This window comes from Poeciliopsis prolifica, unplaced genomic scaffold (assembly GCF_027474105.1).
Source record: "Poeciliopsis prolifica strain line A6 unplaced genomic scaffold, Auburn_PproV2 SCAFFOLD001, whole genome shotgun sequence".
NCBI lineage: Eukaryota > Metazoa > Chordata > Actinopteri > Cyprinodontiformes > Poeciliidae > Poeciliopsis > Poeciliopsis prolifica.
In genome coordinates, this window is record NW_026562376.1 from 12,310,644 (window position 1) to 12,328,231 (window position 17,588).

The 17,588-nt window shown below is 37.7% G+C and overlaps 1 protein-coding gene across 2 annotated transcripts; it reads right to left on the bottom strand.

Annotated features, from left to right (window-relative positions):
- Window positions 1-744: 744 nt before the first annotated feature.
- LOC129361909 (guanine nucleotide-binding protein G(i) subunit alpha-1-like) lies at window positions 745-13,272 on the bottom strand. 2 transcript variants are annotated; one of them, XM_055033145.1, is made up of 10 exons: window positions 13,130-13,272; window positions 12,754-12,882; window positions 7,521-7,563; window positions 6,257-6,398; window positions 4,366-4,523; window positions 4,157-4,285; window positions 3,093-3,222; window positions 2,868-3,021; window positions 1,806-1,998; window positions 745-1,719 (listed from the first exon to the last, which is right to left on the bottom strand). In XM_055033145.1, the coding sequence occupies exons 2-9, from the start codon at window positions 12,869-12,871 to the stop codon at window positions 1,808-1,810; spliced, it is 1,065 nt and encodes a 354-aa protein (XP_054889120.1). In that variant the 5' UTR covers window positions 12,872-12,882; window positions 13,130-13,272; the 3' UTR covers window positions 745-1,719; window positions 1,806-1,807. The 2 variants fall into 2 exon arrangements, with proteins under 2 accessions (XP_054889120.1, XP_054889111.1); XM_055033136.1 differs by having other exon boundaries at window positions 12,754-12,887.
- Window positions 13,273-17,588: the final 4,316 nt, after the last annotated feature.

Genomic DNA, 17,588 nt, shown 5'->3' on the forward strand with positions numbered 1-17,588 from the left:
GTGAACCCAGAACTTCTCAGCTGCACTGACTGCAGGCTGTGGAGATGGTTTATTTTATTTTTATTTCAAGGCAATGATTGACAAAAACAGAACCCGTGATGGGAATGTTACCGCAGTCAGCAAATATGAATACTTTTAATGTTGCAAAGACTGTGACGGTTTCACGCCACAGAGTTTGAACAGATTGTATAGTTTCTTTTTTAACATTCCTCTTTTATAAAACAGGAATCCAAAGTTACAAGATTCCCCAAGAAAATTAGTTTTACAGAAACCTCAGTTAGTATCATCCAGTTCAGATCATCCTTCATACTTCACTCAGAGTTGAGTGGATCCTTGATTCCATGGAAATTGCGTCAAACCACTTTGCATAAATTATAATTATCCTCCTTTGAGAGGAAACAAAAGCTCAGCTGAAAACTAGTTAGAAGGTGAGCTTACTTCTATAAAATAATAATGTGTCAATCAGTCTTGGAAATTTGTTCCAAAATTTGAACATTTTTGACTTTCTTCCAGCAAATTTGCAACTTTTCAAACTCAGAAATGTCCGTTGTTTTCTCTAGAATCGTTTTTTATTTCTTTGTGGAAATTTACATGTTTTTTTCTATCTACAATAAAGCGTCATAAAAAAATCCACAGAATCATTGACAGAATATTATAAAACGCTTCAGCCGCTTCTACGTGTACTGACACAATTTCACTGCTTTCCCTGGAAGGAAATAAAAGGAAAGGATAAACACGTACACGTCTGTTGCACAAGTTGTCCTGGTTTCACCAGAACAGCTCTTTTATTAGCAAAATCATGGAGATTAGTCCGCTAATGTCCATAAATCCAATGGAAACAAAAGGAGTCAAAGGGGGGAGATATGCAACTTGAAATCGTCACATGTTCCAATCCTGAACCCATTCGGGTTTGTCTTTACACTGAACACAGATCTACACCAGATCCCAAATCTGCTACAAGGCCACCTCTGCCATCCTCTTTCCCTCATGATTCTCCAGGAATATTTGCAGGAGCACATCAACAACTTGGACTAATTAATGAGTAGCTTCTTTTTTTTTGGTCGCTTAGAAAAATACAACTTTCAAAGAGGATGACAAGTAGAGGAATAAAAGTCCCTTCGTTTATATGGTGCACACATTCACTCACGCAGAGACAGTCATTCAAACAGGCATCTAGCTTCAAACAAAACAAAGCTATCACTCAGCACACACACACACACACACACGCACACACACAAGCACACTCACAGTTTGTCAGCATCAGAGTGAACTGGTCTGGAGAGTTTTTCTATATGGAGAGATAAAATTATGCAAAAACTGAGGCTGAAAATGCCCAGAGAGTAAATCAGGTGACTGAGTGAAGACTTAAATGGCCAAAGCTACACTGACTTTAAAAGAAGAGCACACATTGTAACTAAGGTAACAGGGCAAAAAAAAAAACAAAACGCTCATTTTTGGACCCTCAAACTGGAAAATAACTCCTCTTCTTTATGTAAAAAAATAAAAATAAGTAAAACACAATTTAAAACTTCTAAAAATCCATGGCCATAGACTGTTGTACAAATATCTTACAGAAAAAGATTTTCTCTACACACCATCTTTCAAACTTTTAGAGATGAACATAAGTTAATAAGAGGTTAAAAGTGACATTCTCGTCAGGGCCCATCCAGCACGCCGACTCCGGGTTGAACTAAGTCACTTGGTTGGCCGACTCTCTGCCTGAATAGAAAGAAAACCGTCTGATTAGTGAGGAAGAGCATCGGTAGCCGAGTCGGTCAGCCGGTGTCGGAACGGGTCGGCGGTACCTTTAGAAAAGGCCGCAGTCCTTCAGGTTGGTCTTGATGATGACGTCTGTGACGGCGTCGAACACAAACTGCACGTTCTTGGTGTCGGTGGCGCAGGTGAAATGGGTGTAGACCTCCTTGACATCCCTCCTCTTGTTTAGGTCCTCGAACCGGAACTGGATGTAGGTTGCACCGTCATCGTAGGTGTTGGGACCTAAAATTACAGTTCAGAGTTATGAAGCGTTTTTTGCAGCCAAAAGCCTCAATTTTCAGAACAACAAAATAATAAATCAATATTCAAGTGCTACTTTTAATCAATTATTTCCTCTTTTTAAGATTTGAATCCAATTAATTGGATTTGAGCTGCTTTGTCTCGTTTAATTTGATGCACTGATGTTCAGACAGCTGACTGACATGAAGAGTCGTTAACATTTAACCTGAAAAACCTGATGGGAATTGACTTAAAAAGACCCATTAAGTCATTTAATTATTTATTGTTTCTCCTGTCACATCTCGCAGGTGTTTTAGTTATTTTATTATTATTTATTATTGCAGGATATTCAGTCAGTTTTACTTTTTACAGACAATTTGGACACATAAATCAATCCGACATAACGCTGTTGTTCAACAACTGCAACAATCAGGTTTTGATTTAACATAAAAAATAAAGATGCATGTTTTTGATATCATTTTGAAAAAAAGAAGGAATTAAGTCATTGTTTAAACTAATATCTACATGACTTTGTATCTTAACGTGTGACACAGCAGAAGCCATATCCTACTGTCAGTTTCTTTTTCAGTAAACTTTTATTTTCTGCTGAAGAGTGATGAATTTTTAAATGTATTTATTTATAGTTCTGCTACTTTATTTTACCAGGTGAAATGTTTGAGGACCAGTTTTATTTTACAAACTAGACTAAAAATAATGTTTTAATTGATTTAATTTTATTTGACTTAATTTCTTCAACTCTTTTAAGCATTATTAAAACAAATTGTACATTTTGTCCATTAATCAGCTCCACTCACAGGGTCAGAGGTTAAAGCGCAGCTGAAGAAGCATAAAGAACTGCTGCTGTGACTCACCTTCATAGTCGGGGAAGCAGATGGTCAGAGGACTCTTGGCGATCTTGTCCTCAAACAAATCTTTCTTGTTGAGGAAGAGGATGATGGAGGTCTCTGTGAACCACTTGTTGTTGCAGATGGAGTCGAACAGCTTCATGCTCTCATGCATTCGGTTCTAACGGAGAGCGGAGAGGTTCAGCACACGGCGGCAGGTGGCGCACGCCCAGGCAGGCCGTGAACTCTTACCATCTCCTCGTCTTCCGCCAGCATCAGGTCGTAGTCGCTCAGCGCCACGCAGAAGATGATGGCGGTCACTCCCTCGAAACAGTGAATCCACTTCTTCCGCTCGGACCTCTGTCCACCGACGTCAAACATCCTGACGTCACAGAAACACACGGATCAACGTTGAGGCTTTAAAGTTCAGGCCTGCATCGCCTCAGAGTGATAAACCAGGTCAGCCTACACATCCATGCAAGTTCCATTCACTTACAGTAAACATGAATGTTATATTAAGTCGGGGCTTTAAAGTAGACATTTCGACCTTTTTCCATAACTGGAATAAAAGTACAACATACAAATATGTTTCTAGTTTCCATCAAAAAAAATTTTCATTTTACTATTATAGACAACAGTGTGCAAAATATTCAGTTAGATGTAAAGTTAGTTGTTGGTTCTGATTCAGTCAAAGATTGAAGAGTTATTTTACTTTTTACGCCACAAACTATCAGATGGAGTAACCAAAAAAACCTTATGAAATGGTACTTTTCAAGTTCTTGAAACATTTCTTTATTCATTAGTAAAAAACAAAATGAGGAACGAGTTGAACGAAAAATTCCATTGTGATGTAGATGCATCAAAAATGTGGGCAATTTTTTAAATCAGAGTGAAAATCCTTTTATTTAGCAAAAATGCCTAGTTGTATTTTTATTTCTAATACTTTATTTTATTTCTCTACACTTACTTGGATTGAAAAAAAAAATACAAGAGAAATCAAGTCTTATACTTTTCCAAGACACACAATAAACTTGAATTTGGAAAAAACAAGAACTGGGTGACAAAGTTTGAATTTAGTGCAGATTTTCTCCAATCCACACAGATTGTAAGATATAAATACAGAATAAAATGGTCAAGTGTTGGTGGCAGCTTCATGTGATTCTGGAGGATTGCTCAAACTGAAAGTGACGCAGCAAAAAAAAAGATGACTACCTTTAACGTCATCTATCAATAGTTGAAACTCAGCAGAGGTTTAGCCTCAAAAGAACAGGTGGTAAAAAACAAACAAAATAATCATTTGTTAAACTTTAACTTACTTGAAGTGCAGGTCTTTAAAGGTGAAGTGTGTTTCCACAATGCCGGTGGTTTTGACTCTGGTCCTCAGCACATCCTGCTGCGTTGGGACGTATGAAGGCGCAGATAACCTTTCCAGATCATTCAAGTAGCTACAAACAGTTACAGACAAGACAAAGTTAGCTGGTAAAAATCAATTAAATCCGCCCCAGTACAGTTGGGGTTCTCTCACTATGATGCCGAGTCGTTGAGCTGGTATTCCCGGGAACGGCCGAAGCATTCCTGAATGCCTCCGTCCTTCCAGAGCCGCTGGATGGCGTCGGCCAGCTCAGGCGTCATGACACCTTCTTCTGCTGTACTCGCCAGGGCAAACAGCTGTCGGGCATCGTCCTAAAGATTATTAAAATGAGAAAAAAAAAAAAAATTTACATACTGTAGTTATCAAAACTCAATATATTTCTTAAGCTACTCTGGTATAAAAACAATTCTCAAATGAATAAATCATGAAATAAACCACAGTAAGAACTGAGCTTCTGGTTCTGCAGTGTGAGCGAGACCTTCCCAGCTCACGGACATGTTTGGTATTTGGACAGTTTTTACTCAACTCCGTTTCATTTTTAAAACTTATTAATACAAGATTATTCTCCACTGAACAAGTTACAATTTATAATCCACCGTGCACTTCCCTTGCTTGTGAAGAAAGAAAGTTAGAAGAGTTTACATTCTGTAAGGTTCAACATTTAAACCGGAATAAAGTTCAGTCTAAAATTATCATTTGTGATAAAGAGGAGATCTTGGAGCTCAGGGTTTCTGTCAACAACTCCAAAAGAGTCAGTGAAAGTGGACAAAAACTCAAAACGCTCAGTGGGAAAAGCAAAAAGAAAGATCATTTAAAATTAGAGCTGCTCAAAGGATGTTAAAATCACTTTTGCAATATTGCAATAGCAAAGAAACTACTTTGAAGAAATGAACAGAGAAGATATTGCAATTTTCAGCAGCAGTGTCACAATTAACATGTTTTAACCAACCATATAAATATAAACAAGGTCCTTTATTTATCAGTTGTAATAGAAGAAGAAACACAAATATTTTTCATATTCCAAGTATTTGCTGTTTTGTTTTTTACAATCTATCCAGACTTGATGACATTTTTTATTTTAGAGGCTCTGTGGGGTTTGGAAAAGCAAATAGAGAGATATATTAACTATTTTTTTTCAACAAACAGAATTAAAGAGATATTAGATAAATTGCCAGTATTCATACACTGAGTTATCTACAGATCTGATCTGAGAACATCTGAGACATGATACTATAAAACAACAACAACAACAAAAACTTTCTTGTCTCAACAGAGTTTGAGTTTAAAGACTGAAGAGTTCTGAGGTAAACAGAAAAACAGTTTGCAAAAGCATGAAAATCACTAAAGAAAGACATCTGGACTTTAAGATGCTGACTATTACAAAGTGAGATTAGTCATGCTCAGCAAATGAATAAGTCCTTTTTCTGCAAGGAAAGAAAAAGTCCAGCTAGATTTAAAAAAAAACAAACGTGAATGATAGTTTTCTGACTTATATTTTATCACCATTTATGGATTATGGCCAACATCTTTGTTTGTGACATTTACAATCAAACCCAGTTCATCTAATGTTGCACAATGAGACACTGAGGCGAAAAGGCACCAGGGGACTGATGATAAATAACCTGTACTATTACTGTACCACTTTATCTCTGTAAAAACAACAACAGAGAGAGAAGAGGAATAGTAGCGATTAATTAGCACATAGGAGCCAAATAAAAACACAAATACTCCAGGTACGTACAAAGGTCAAAAGATTGCGATAATAAAAGGAGGAGAAAAGTGTTTTTAGAGAGGTTTTAAAAACAGCCAGAGTGGGAGCCTGGCTGATCTCTCGCTGCGCCTTATTCCACATTTCAGGAGCCAAAACCTCACCGAATTCATAAAATGTTTGGAGGAAGATCAACATGCTCAGATGTGCCGATCTAAGAGCATGTGATGTCGTGTGAATCTGCTCAACGTCAGAACTGAACAGGAAACTGAAGCGATTCCCCATCCTGATAACTCAGGGGGAATAAATGTAAATAAGCTCTTTTCTTGGACTCACTGCTCTGGCTGATTCAGCAAATTCAATCTTCAGGCGTCCCATGGCTCTGATGATGGCCATCATGGACTGGATGGTGTTGCTGAAGACCACGGCCTTGTACTGCTTACACTCCTCCTCCGAGTAGCCGGCCTCATGGATGATCCTGAAGAACAAGCAGAGGACACCAGAACCTTCAATTGCCTGCTGTAGTTCTTATATCTCTTTAAATAAACACAAAAGATTAAAAATAAAACAACTGAGGTTTTAAACATTTAAACTGGACGGTGGCATTTAAACCAGAAACATAATCTGCCACTTGGGGGCAGCAAAACCAAAGTATAAAGTTAATCTGAGTTAACACTTCAAACACTCCTAAAACCATTATCAAATTATTGATTTAGATAAAAAATAACTAAAATGTTTCTTTCAACTTAATTAACCTGAGATCAATGTTATGCTTGACAAGACAGATGCACATAAAATATAAACTAATCAATACATTTTGTATCTGAAACATCAGCAGATTGCAGCAGAGCATCAGACGTGAGTATGGTAAGCAATGAGGGTCAAATAGCCTGAGCTGATGCCCATTTAACTAATTGATTAGCATTTATCAATACACTTATAAGTGTGGAATATTTATGGTTCAAATGCAAAACTAAATTTCACATTCATCCTGTAATAATTTTGAAATTGTTTTTTTTTCTAACTTGATTTCCCTGTAACATGAGTAGAAATCTCAGAACACAATGCACATAACTGAGCATAAATATGACCAAATTAATTATTTTGTTGCGTTTAATTGTTTCATACAGTTTCATTTTGTTGACAAGATGCATCTGAATCAAGTCTTTACAACATTCATTGTGTCATTCTTAAGGCCCAGTTTACATGAAGATGCATGTTTTCATCAAGCAGACAACAATATGAGATGCTTTTGTCTGACAGTCAAACGAAACACAACGTCGCCTTTAAAGTAAGGAAATTACAGCTCCATAAAAACTGCCAGTGAGGCGTAGGTTGATCATGCGTCACAATGAGGAGCTCAGTTCAGCTCCTTACAGTAAACTAATGGACGTCTGCACTACAGAAGAACATTGATGTGGGATCGATTTTACACAAGCATCATCTTCAATAATCTCATGTGACCTTACATTGTACATTAAGGTCCGTCTTCATGCAGTCTGGGGGAAAATGTTCTGGGATTATTCTCATTGTGTTATTACATGCCGATTTGGTTTTTTCTGAAACACTGGAAACTGCATGTTTGCTTTTTCAGACTTACTTCATCTGTTTGACGATTGTGCTTTTCCCAGACTCTCCAGCGCCTGAAATGGAAACCATGCAGAGGTAAGACATAAAAAAACAAACAACTGACACCTTTTATTAAAGATCATAGATAAAGTATGAGAGCGAAACGGACAATATTTTGTATTTTCCAAGCACAGTATCAACTTCCAGAAAACTGCAAAACAGCTGAAACACTGAGTTTCATTAAATCGAGGCAAAAGAAATTTTGTTAAACAAATTAAATAGAATATTGATCGACATATTTGATGCTTTTTGAATATTTTGAGGATGACGCTCTTCAAAATATAACATTTGTTTTTGGTTTTTTTATGACTTTTTTTTTCTATAAAATACTTTATTAGTATTTTATTCTTTGCTGCTGTTGTACAGAAAATTCCCCATTGTAGGACTATAAAAGATGTTTCATTCTATTGTTAACATCTTCAACAAACATGAAGCAGGTGTTGTACATATTTATATTATTGTTCACTTTGTGTTTTAAATTAAAAGCTACACATGTTTCACATTAATTAAGTTCTTCGCATACAGTAATAATACAATATTTATTATGACTATAAGAATCCTTTGCTGGTCTTATCCCCCTACAAAAGCACCACTACGCTTTGCAATATCCTCTAAATGAACACATAAAGACCCTGCAGCAAATAAAACAATAAAAAATAAATAAAAAAATAGTGAAAAGTTTTCTACAGCAGGCAGAGCTAACCCAAAGCCCTGAAAAACCAGAGTGACTTAAAATGTGACATCTGGCGAACGACACTTTCCCAGCATCAGGAAGGTGAAGTGCAGTATAATGTTCACTGTTAAAAGTGACAGAATGAACTCCAAATACACAAAACCAAACTGCACAAAGTAACTTAGTCACTAAAACAAAACCTTTCAACTGAAACATGAACATCTACCCACAAATTTAATGTGTGTAGCGACCAGAATTTGCATCCAGCAGCCTGCAGTAAAATCTTGCCCTCATATTTGTACAACGCTCTGCATCACTGTACTCATTTCCATTACCTTCAGGTGGTAGAGCTCCCCTTCTAAAAACAGGTCACTTTGCTGCACAAATCTGACCGTTTGAAAAATAATTACCAAAAGTCATAAACGAGATAATCCTAAAAATACCTTCATTTACTCCACAATTCTACAGCCGAGATAAAAATGTGTAGAGAGAAGCAGCTTGATATTCAGAATGAGAGAAAAAATGTCAGTCTTAGGAGCAACACACCAGCACTTTATTACATAGAATAGCATGGAAGCTGTTGAGGGCCAGGTTAGAGCGATCTTTGAGCAATTGGATTAATCATCTCAATCCTCCTGTCAACAAGATTACACACAGCTTACATTTATCTGGGTTACAGCCTCCCATCTGATCGCACTGCAGCGCCTCGGATGCATCCAATATTGAACCATAAAACACCTCCAGACTGCTTGTACAATTTTGTGCTTGGGTAATATTATTAAAAATAGGAAACATAATCACTCCTCTTCCTTATGCTTTTGAATTTGCCATTAAAGTGTTTTGTACAGAGTCCCTCTGAGATACAGAAGTGTTTTAAGCTGAGCACACAACATTTTAATTATGCCGTCTCTGCAGGGACTCTCTGCTCCCAGGTGAGCTGCAGTGTTTTGCAATTCATTGTCCCACATGATAAACAGCGAACATCCAACGGAGTTGTTATTACTGAAGAAAAAAAATATTAATTTGAAATCACACATTCAAAGCGCACTGCTGCTGTTAGATTTCAAGGACACTTCAGAAGCCGATTGTTGGAAAAGGCAGAGGAATCTAATGTTTCATGCTTGTTGAAGGACTCAAAAGTGCCACAGGGCTCCAGAGCAATAAAAGCGGATTTATTTTGAAGGAAAAACAACAACTCTGCCTCTTCTGGGCTGAGCTGTCTTTTGCAAAGACATTGCAACATACTTAAGTTTGGGAAATTCGGACGTGACTTGAAATAAATGAACTAGATGTGAGATGAAACACACCACACCAACTTGTAAAATGACAAATGATAATCGCATAATCGAAAGTGATTCTGGTGCTGGTAATTGTGGCAATCCTGAAGAGGGGAAAAAAAAACACATTTATTTATTTTTTTTGTTACACACCGCCAGCATTAAAATTCAAATCAGCATCGCAAATGAGGCACGCACACTTACATAAGCCATCAGCAGGTCAACAGTGTACTGCATTTGACAACAGGGGGAAAAAAGTGGCAGCAACCAGAACTGAAAAGCAGAGATTAATCACGATAAATGCCACCGATAATGCAAAACAACACAGCAGCATATTGCAGGGTTCAAACGAGCACTTTGCCGTCTCTGTCGTGTAATTGAAGTTGTGACAGATGCATACTGCTGTCAGCCAGAGCACTAATGTTGCTATGCAACCCGCGCCCCATCCATCCATTCAACCAACACAGGGGGAAGCAGTGGGGAAAGGCGTGGCAGCATTATAATAATACTAATTTACAAACAGTTTTGTGCAGCATTGAAGAATCCAGATGAGCATTTATGTTTTTAGCCCTCAGACACAATCATCCTGCAACATAAGAGATTTCATAACTGGTTAAAGTATTTATTGTTTGCAAGCTGCTTATTGTTTCTAGGTAACCAAAAAGCCAGTGAGTTAATTGATGCCACCAACTTTGATCCTTAACCAATGAGAGGTTAAGGATCTAACGTTTGTTCTCTACCTACATGCCCCATAATGCTGTGCGGTTCTGAATCGGAGTTCAGTGAAATTATTGAATATTCCATCAGACATATTACATACTGATATTGATCATGTGTCTGTCGCAAAATATGTTGTTACTAATTCATGTATACAATTAACTCATACACATGTAGTGTATGAATCATGCATCTTCATGATTTATCAAAATATTTACCTATAAGGAAACTAAACTTGCATACAACACGTTATATAGAGTGTCATTTTATTCCTTCAAACTTGGATATTAACACATCAGACCAATAAGTCTTTTGTCGATTTTTCTTTCAAACATATTTTGCACGCTTTTCTTCAGGCATTTTACTTTACCATCTCAGTTTTATTTCAGCTGCAGCGACAAAGAGATATCAAGAGTGTACATCCATCTATTGGATCTGCGCAATACATTGCAAGAATATCACTATCGCAATGCTGATGTGTGCAATATGGAGCGTTTGTAATAAAACTCCTATTAGAAACTCATGTTGCAGTGTATTACAAACTCCAACAGGAGTTGTAAAACTCCTATTGGAGTTTTATTACTTGATTTCACATGGATCAAGTATTGATGCTTTGCATGCTAATAACATATTTTGCCTGTTTGTGGTTGCCCACACGACGCTGCAATTCACATACAGAGCTGCATGCACCTTAATGACAGCTGAAGAGGAATGAGGAAAATGTGGAAATGGTTTTTAACAGTATCCTAATGATTTAACAATAATAATAATAATAAAAATCACACAGTCCATCCATCATTGTGTCAGAGCTGACACTTTAACTTTTTAGCTTTTACTTCTATCAATAAAAGTATTTTGGCAAAGACTTGATGCCTCTAAACCGTCTGTTCTTGAACATTTCAAATATAATTAGATTTTTATGTCCATTACACTTGGACATAAAAACGCTAAGCAGCCATTGTGCAAAACTATGAAGTCCTCAAAGTAATGCAGCTGTTTGCCGTTATCAGTAGAAATTAATTGAGGAGATGACTCAGGAATTTGTTTTCAGTGTTTTGAGCCAGTGACACATCAGAACGTTGCATTATACCAGCTCTTCAGAACTGGTATAATGTTTCAGGAGTTTGACATCCTGAATATTTCTAAAAACTGTTTTCGTCCTGTGTGCTACCATGGCAGAAATGTGGCTGAAGCATGAAGTTATGAATCTGAAAAAGGATTTCTGGAGATCATTTCATCAAGACCGACACTCAGCGTTTCACCACCCCACATAAATCATGTTATTTTAAAAATATAAAGTCTTCCAAAATATAAAGTAGTCCCAAAAACACTGTAAATTGAGTTTTTTTCTGTTTATTTCAAGGCAGAAAAATCTTTGTCCAGGTTTCCTGTGTACTTTTATTGAAAAGAAAAAACATATTTCTCCATACTTGAGTTTCATAGACACATTTATGGCACCTTTTAAATGTAATTAAAAGATGTGAAATTTCAGTCTGTGTAAAATATTTCCACAGCAATTAATTATATAATGTCCAACTGGCCTTAAAGAGCATAAAATAACTAAATAAAGACCTACAGGAACACATTAATGGTCTAAAAGTCTCCTGGTTCACCGTGTTTATCTGCTGTATCGTTGGGTAAAATTTGTCTATGAAGCATCGAGGACAACAGGACATCTACGTGTACTTATGATTTTTGAAAATAGTTGTGCGTAAAATGTTGGCATTTTATGAGATAAATGAAAGAAGAACAGTTAAAATCATTGTAATTATATTTAAAGTGGTTCCAAAGTCTTACTTTCTGTTTTCCTTTATGTTCCTTAGATGGAAAACTGACTTTTTTGGCAGTCATTCATAGATTTATTTCTTTTTAATCAAAGCATTTTTCACACTTTTCAATGGAATTCAGTGAATATTCACTGCTCTCTCTGATGAAACTGTTTGTTTTTTTAACACCACATTTTGGAGCTGGAATGCGTTCAGACTTGTTGAGCAGCAAAACTGGGACAACCACCAACTAACTCTCTGAAACCTTCACTTTTACGAGCCACGCATGTGCTGCGGACGGGTGTCTGGACATCAACCAGGCTGCTGCGGGTTTGAAGGAGCTTGAGCAGCACGCATGTTACTGAATGTGATCCAGATCCGGTTCTGGACTGCAGAACCGATCCTGGACGGCAGAACCGACCCTGGACTCGTCTGGTTGGCTAAATAATCCGTGCTACCACCGAGCCGCTAAAGCAGCTCATTATCTGACAGTTAAATTAGCTTACGGACTTACTGGAGGATAGAAGAGCCCTGAGCCAGAGGAAACACGCCGTTGGTGACTGAAAGTGGATTTAAATTTGTCGAGGATGGACGACACAACGGGGACAACGTAAAGTTTAGCTAACAGGAGAACCGCAGCTCCTCTAATTGCTATAAAAACAAGAAACGCCTCCAGTTTCGACACATTAAACAAGAAATCCCCTACATGCACAAGCTAACAGTACGGTCCGTCTCCGGTTAACACACCCAGTCCATCCATGTTTTTCTTACCCAGCAGCAGCAGCTTGACCTCCCGGGCAGCCTTCTCCCCGTCGTCCCGCAGGTTTCTGTCGATCATCTTGCTCCGCTCCTGCGCCGCCTTGTCGTCCGTGCTCAGAGTACACCCCATCTTCTTCTCACCTGCTCTTGAAAATAAATCAGATTACCGCTTACTGAGGCACAACTTCAACCACGACGGCAGCAACAGCATGCAGAGGCTACCGAAGCTAGCATCCAGACTGGCGAGGAGAAGGAGGAGGAGGAGGAGGCAGCCTGTCTCTCTACAACACTCGAGATCCAAACCGCCCAGACCTCGTTCTCAGTTCCCCGATTTAAAAGCCAAAATCCCCGAGTTGAGACTCAAAGTGAGGGGCTGTGGGGTAACTACCTCTTCTATTTGCGTCCCAGAGTTAAACCAGTCCGATGTATCCAGTTATTCCCGGAGAATTGAGACGGGAACAAATTGTTGCATCGATGACGGAGCTGTGAAAATGTTCGTTTCCTCTTCGTCTCGCATACCGCTGGACTGCGCATGCGTTGCAGCGCAACAGGCTTTCACAGAACTGGTGGAGAGAAAAAAGTTGTTAGAGGCGGGGAATCATTCATCTTTTTCTGGGGTTTATATTTTTAATTTGAAAAAATATGGTGGGTTTGGCTATATATGTTTAATTCAAAGTGTCTTCTTTTTTTGAAAGGATGACAAACATTTGTCAACATTCAGTTCATAGTTTGATGTAAATGTACAACAAACAAAGAGACATTTCCATGGGAGGTTTATTTACCTCATGAATGTGCATTTACAATTCAGAGAATAAATAACATTGATATCTAACCATAATCTAAAGAAAATCCAAAGACTTCAATAAGATAAGTAATTTGCCTTAAAAACATAAAAACACAAACTCAACACAACCTTTGAAAGGATATGTTTTCATCATTGGTTGTAAAGCAAAGATAAGTTTCAAACTTGCTGTTAGACCCACCCTCAATGTGATGCTACCTCTACCAGGCCACGCAGCTGATTCAGCCATCTTTGGTTCTTCTGGTCATCGTTGTCAAATAGTTCAATTTTTGTTTCGTCCGACCTTGGATGTTTTCTGCAGACTGCAACTATTTTGTTATTTCAGTCGAGTTTGAAGATTTCAATTTATGAACAAGAGCCTTTTTAGTCTGCACCCTCTCCAGTATCTTTCAGATTTTATTGTGGGTATAATTGGGAAGAGTAATTGATGTACTGTCAAAGGCTTTCCAAGCTTCCTCTCAGATTTTTTGTCTTTTCAAAAGAAGCTGAAATACAACCATATTCCCAGAATTGAGCTGACATAATTCACTATGTGACTGAATCCTCCAAATACTCATTCACTCATGGCACAGATAAAAGAATCAGACAGAAAGCTTGAGTTATACCACTTTCTTTTATGTTGTACTGACCTTGACGTTTTCACTGCGTGGGAGGAACAGAAAGCTGAGCAACGAACGTCAAATCCTCATAAATAGAGTGAAAGAACAGTGACATTTGAACGATAGAAACCGTGCAAGAAAATTATTCACATCAATGAATATAAGTATGGTTTAATGTTTTCTTTCTAATGAGAGAATAAAAGAACTGTTTTTACAAAGTTCCTGCTATTTCAGAGTTTAAGACAGCAATCTACCCCATGCAACAAAGAATCAGCTCCCGCTAAAATATCTTGCAACATTTTGCTTGAAATATTTTTGCCATTGTTTTACAGATTAGAAACAAAGCTAGTGACGATTTGTTGAGATAAACTTACCCTTTTTCTACAAAAATAACTCTTTCTGGGTCTCGGAATGTTGGCCCAGTGATTTATATACCAGGACTTATTATCTGTTCTATTATAGACGTTTGAGTTATTGATAAAATCCCTAATGCATTCAGTCACGACCACATAGGCTGAATGTTCATGGCTGACGTTTTCACAATTTGCAAAAATGCTTTAAGTTTGGTTGTTAAGGGATCACACACGTCAAATTGTGATGTTTAATTTTTCTCCTTGCATGGATTCCTTCACAGAATCCTGATCTTGACAACACACACCACAGATTTTGCCCCAAACTCCCTGATATTTGATGATGGAAACGTGGTAAAACCTGCAAAGTTCAGCTCAAACCATCAGAGGAAACTTACTGCCTATAGTGATTTAATCTGACCATTTTTTTCACCTCAGACAATCATTTTGCCAATAAGAATATAATGTTTGCACTAGTTAAACGGTTAGTGTTTTGGTTGAAAGAAAAATGACAAGAGAACAGAGGTGGAGGGAAACTTGCCTAGGGTCACCAACAGGGGGCAGCAAAGTGAGACGTCTCAACATATGGTGACTTTCTGCAAGAAAGTACTCAAAGAGAACTAACGTTAAGATGCTGCAAGGATTTTAAAATGTTATTGTACTAATAAATACTTATAGTTTATGATAGTGAAACCGAGAGAAACGATTGCAGACAAATTTTGATAATTGTTAACCAGCGAGTCAGAACCACAAGATTGCTTTTTCCTGCTTATGTGGTCACAGCATATTTGCTTGCGTAACATGGGTTTGTGCCACATCTCAAAGCTAAAACTGCAGTAATTTTATTTGTTCATGTTCATTAGTATGTTTTTATGAGAAAAAAATCACATTAATGTGTGTCTCTGTGTTGTGTAATGGACTGGCGACCCTTCCAGAGATTTTTTCTGCCTCTGAATGACCACCAGAGATGGGCTAAATAGATTAAAGTTTATTCAGAAGAACAGGAAACTCTAAAAATAGTGCAGTTGATTGATTGAATGAAGTGACCGTGTATTTATTCCAATTGTAATTGATCAGAATTCACTTTATAAAGTTGTACTTTTAGTGTTTACAGAAATATATTTTTAACACATCTAAAAACGTTTTTTTGCCCCCATATTTAATAGCTTTTTAAATCCAAAAATGTATCTCAGCTATTGAAACGTGTGGCTCCAGCTATTCTGATGGGAGCTGTAAACACTTGATGTTGTGCAGGCAATATTATGACAACTTAGGCAAATCAGCTCCACTGATGTTTCATTTTCATGCTTTGAAAATGACAGACACAGATCATTATTAACAAAACCAACTCAGGTTTTCTCTTTGCATTAAGCTTGTTTTATTTTTCCACTCAGCCTTTTAGGGTGTGATATCTTTTACAGGATCCAGGTTTAAAACACTGGAATATGTTTTACAGATGTCGACTGTGAAGGGAATTGGTTGCCCTGGATTTTATTTAGGACTTTCTGACTCAGAGGAATCAAAACTGAATGCAGGCCACAGTTTTCAGCCTTTGTGTTTTAAAACCCTTTAAAAGGACAGGTTTCATTTTACTCCCATTTGAAATTATGCACTGCTTTGTATTGGTCCATCATTAGAAATCCCAATCAAATATATTCAAATATGTGGTTTTAATCAGAAAAAATTTTGAAAAAATTCAAGGCATATGAAAACGTCCAACATTCTGGAAGTACTTTCAGACATCCATGTGTGAAGAACCAAAGAGGGAAACAAAAAGTGGAACGCAAATCTGATTTCGGGCTTGAGATTTCTTTTTAATTATTTAGGGAAGATGTGAGCCAAATGCGGGTTGCTCTGATGGGAAAGGCCTGCCGTGCCGCTGTCAGGAGGTGTAGGGATAAGCTCCCAAATGAGGGTCACACCCTGTGGTTGAGCTTTGCGGTGACCACATCCATGAATTCAAATTAGCCCTGGCTCTAAAGCAGTAGAAACCCGCCCAGCTAAAGTAAACAAAGAGTTAGTAAAAAATTGTTTTTAAATGATCTGACTGAGCATGTGTTAGTTTATTTTGTGGGTCACTTGTTTGAATCACCAAGGGTGAGCTGTTTCACAAAAAGTGAAAGATAAAAAATCCTGTTCTCCATGTTCTCATTTCAGGATCAAACTCAGATTGAGCTCAAATTAATGTTTGTGTCCTATTATTTATGTACACACAGGATGGAAAAGGGTTGACATGTGGTCAGAATTCATCTCCTCACTTTACATATGATTTTCTTTGCAGATGATCTCACCGTCATGCAAACTAGTGCCATCATTTTTCCACTCGAAATGAACATGGAAAGATTTGTCTTTGCATGCATGCCACAAGCGTAGTCAGTATATCTGATCTTTTTTTATTAATCAGCATAACACCAGTCAGGAGCACCAAAGGCTTGTGTTCGGATTTGTTTGTCTCTGACTGCGGGGAGGAGGGTGTATTATTGCTGCCATGGCACCGCCATGTCAGCGAACCCCCAGGTAACAGGAAATGTTTAGACTTTTTTAATAGCGAGAGATAAATGGTCCAATGACGGAGCAGCTCATCAGCAAACTGGTGATCCAGTTGCTTCATGGAGATCAGGGACACAGAGTGAGACTCATTAGTGTGTTTATCATCCACTGTGCTGCAGGATGAAGAATTAAAAGTCAGCTAGTGTGAATTATGTAAATTTTGACACCTTTTGCCCCATCTCTTGCACATAATATTCTCAACTGCACTAATTCATTTATTGTTTTATGTTTTTATTTACAGTTTTTTAATTGCAATCAAGTTGCAATCAGGGTCGTCGCCTCAGACCAACAATTCAGCCATTTCATTCAGGTGTTGGAGCAGGGATGCAGCTGAAGTTTGCAGAAGGATAGTAGCTCTCCAGGACTGGACTTGAGCATCCCTATTTTAATGAGTAATGAATTATGTTATTTTGAATGAGATGCTGTGCTCTGAATACCAAATACTGAAATGACTTTAACAACTGTCAAAAGCAGACAGCCTTGACAGAAAACAATATCCTTGAATCATGAGAATGTTTCAAGGTCATCAAGCTCAACAGGAAGGCT

Bases quoted from the DNA above. Each gene is read 5' to 3' on its own strand.
- LOC129361909 (XM_055033145.1), bottom strand. From the start codon at position 12,871: ATGGGGTGTACTCTGAGCACGGACGACAAGGCGGCGCAGGAGCGGAGC. The intron at 3,223-4,156 runs GTAAGTTAAAGT...CTGTGACGTCAG, and splicing joins TTTAAAGACCTGCACTTCAA to GATGTTTGACGTCGGTGGAC. The intron at 1,999-2,867 runs GTGAGTCACAGC...CTGTAATTTTAG, and splicing joins CTGCTTCCCCGACTATGAAG to GTCCCAACACCTACGATGAC.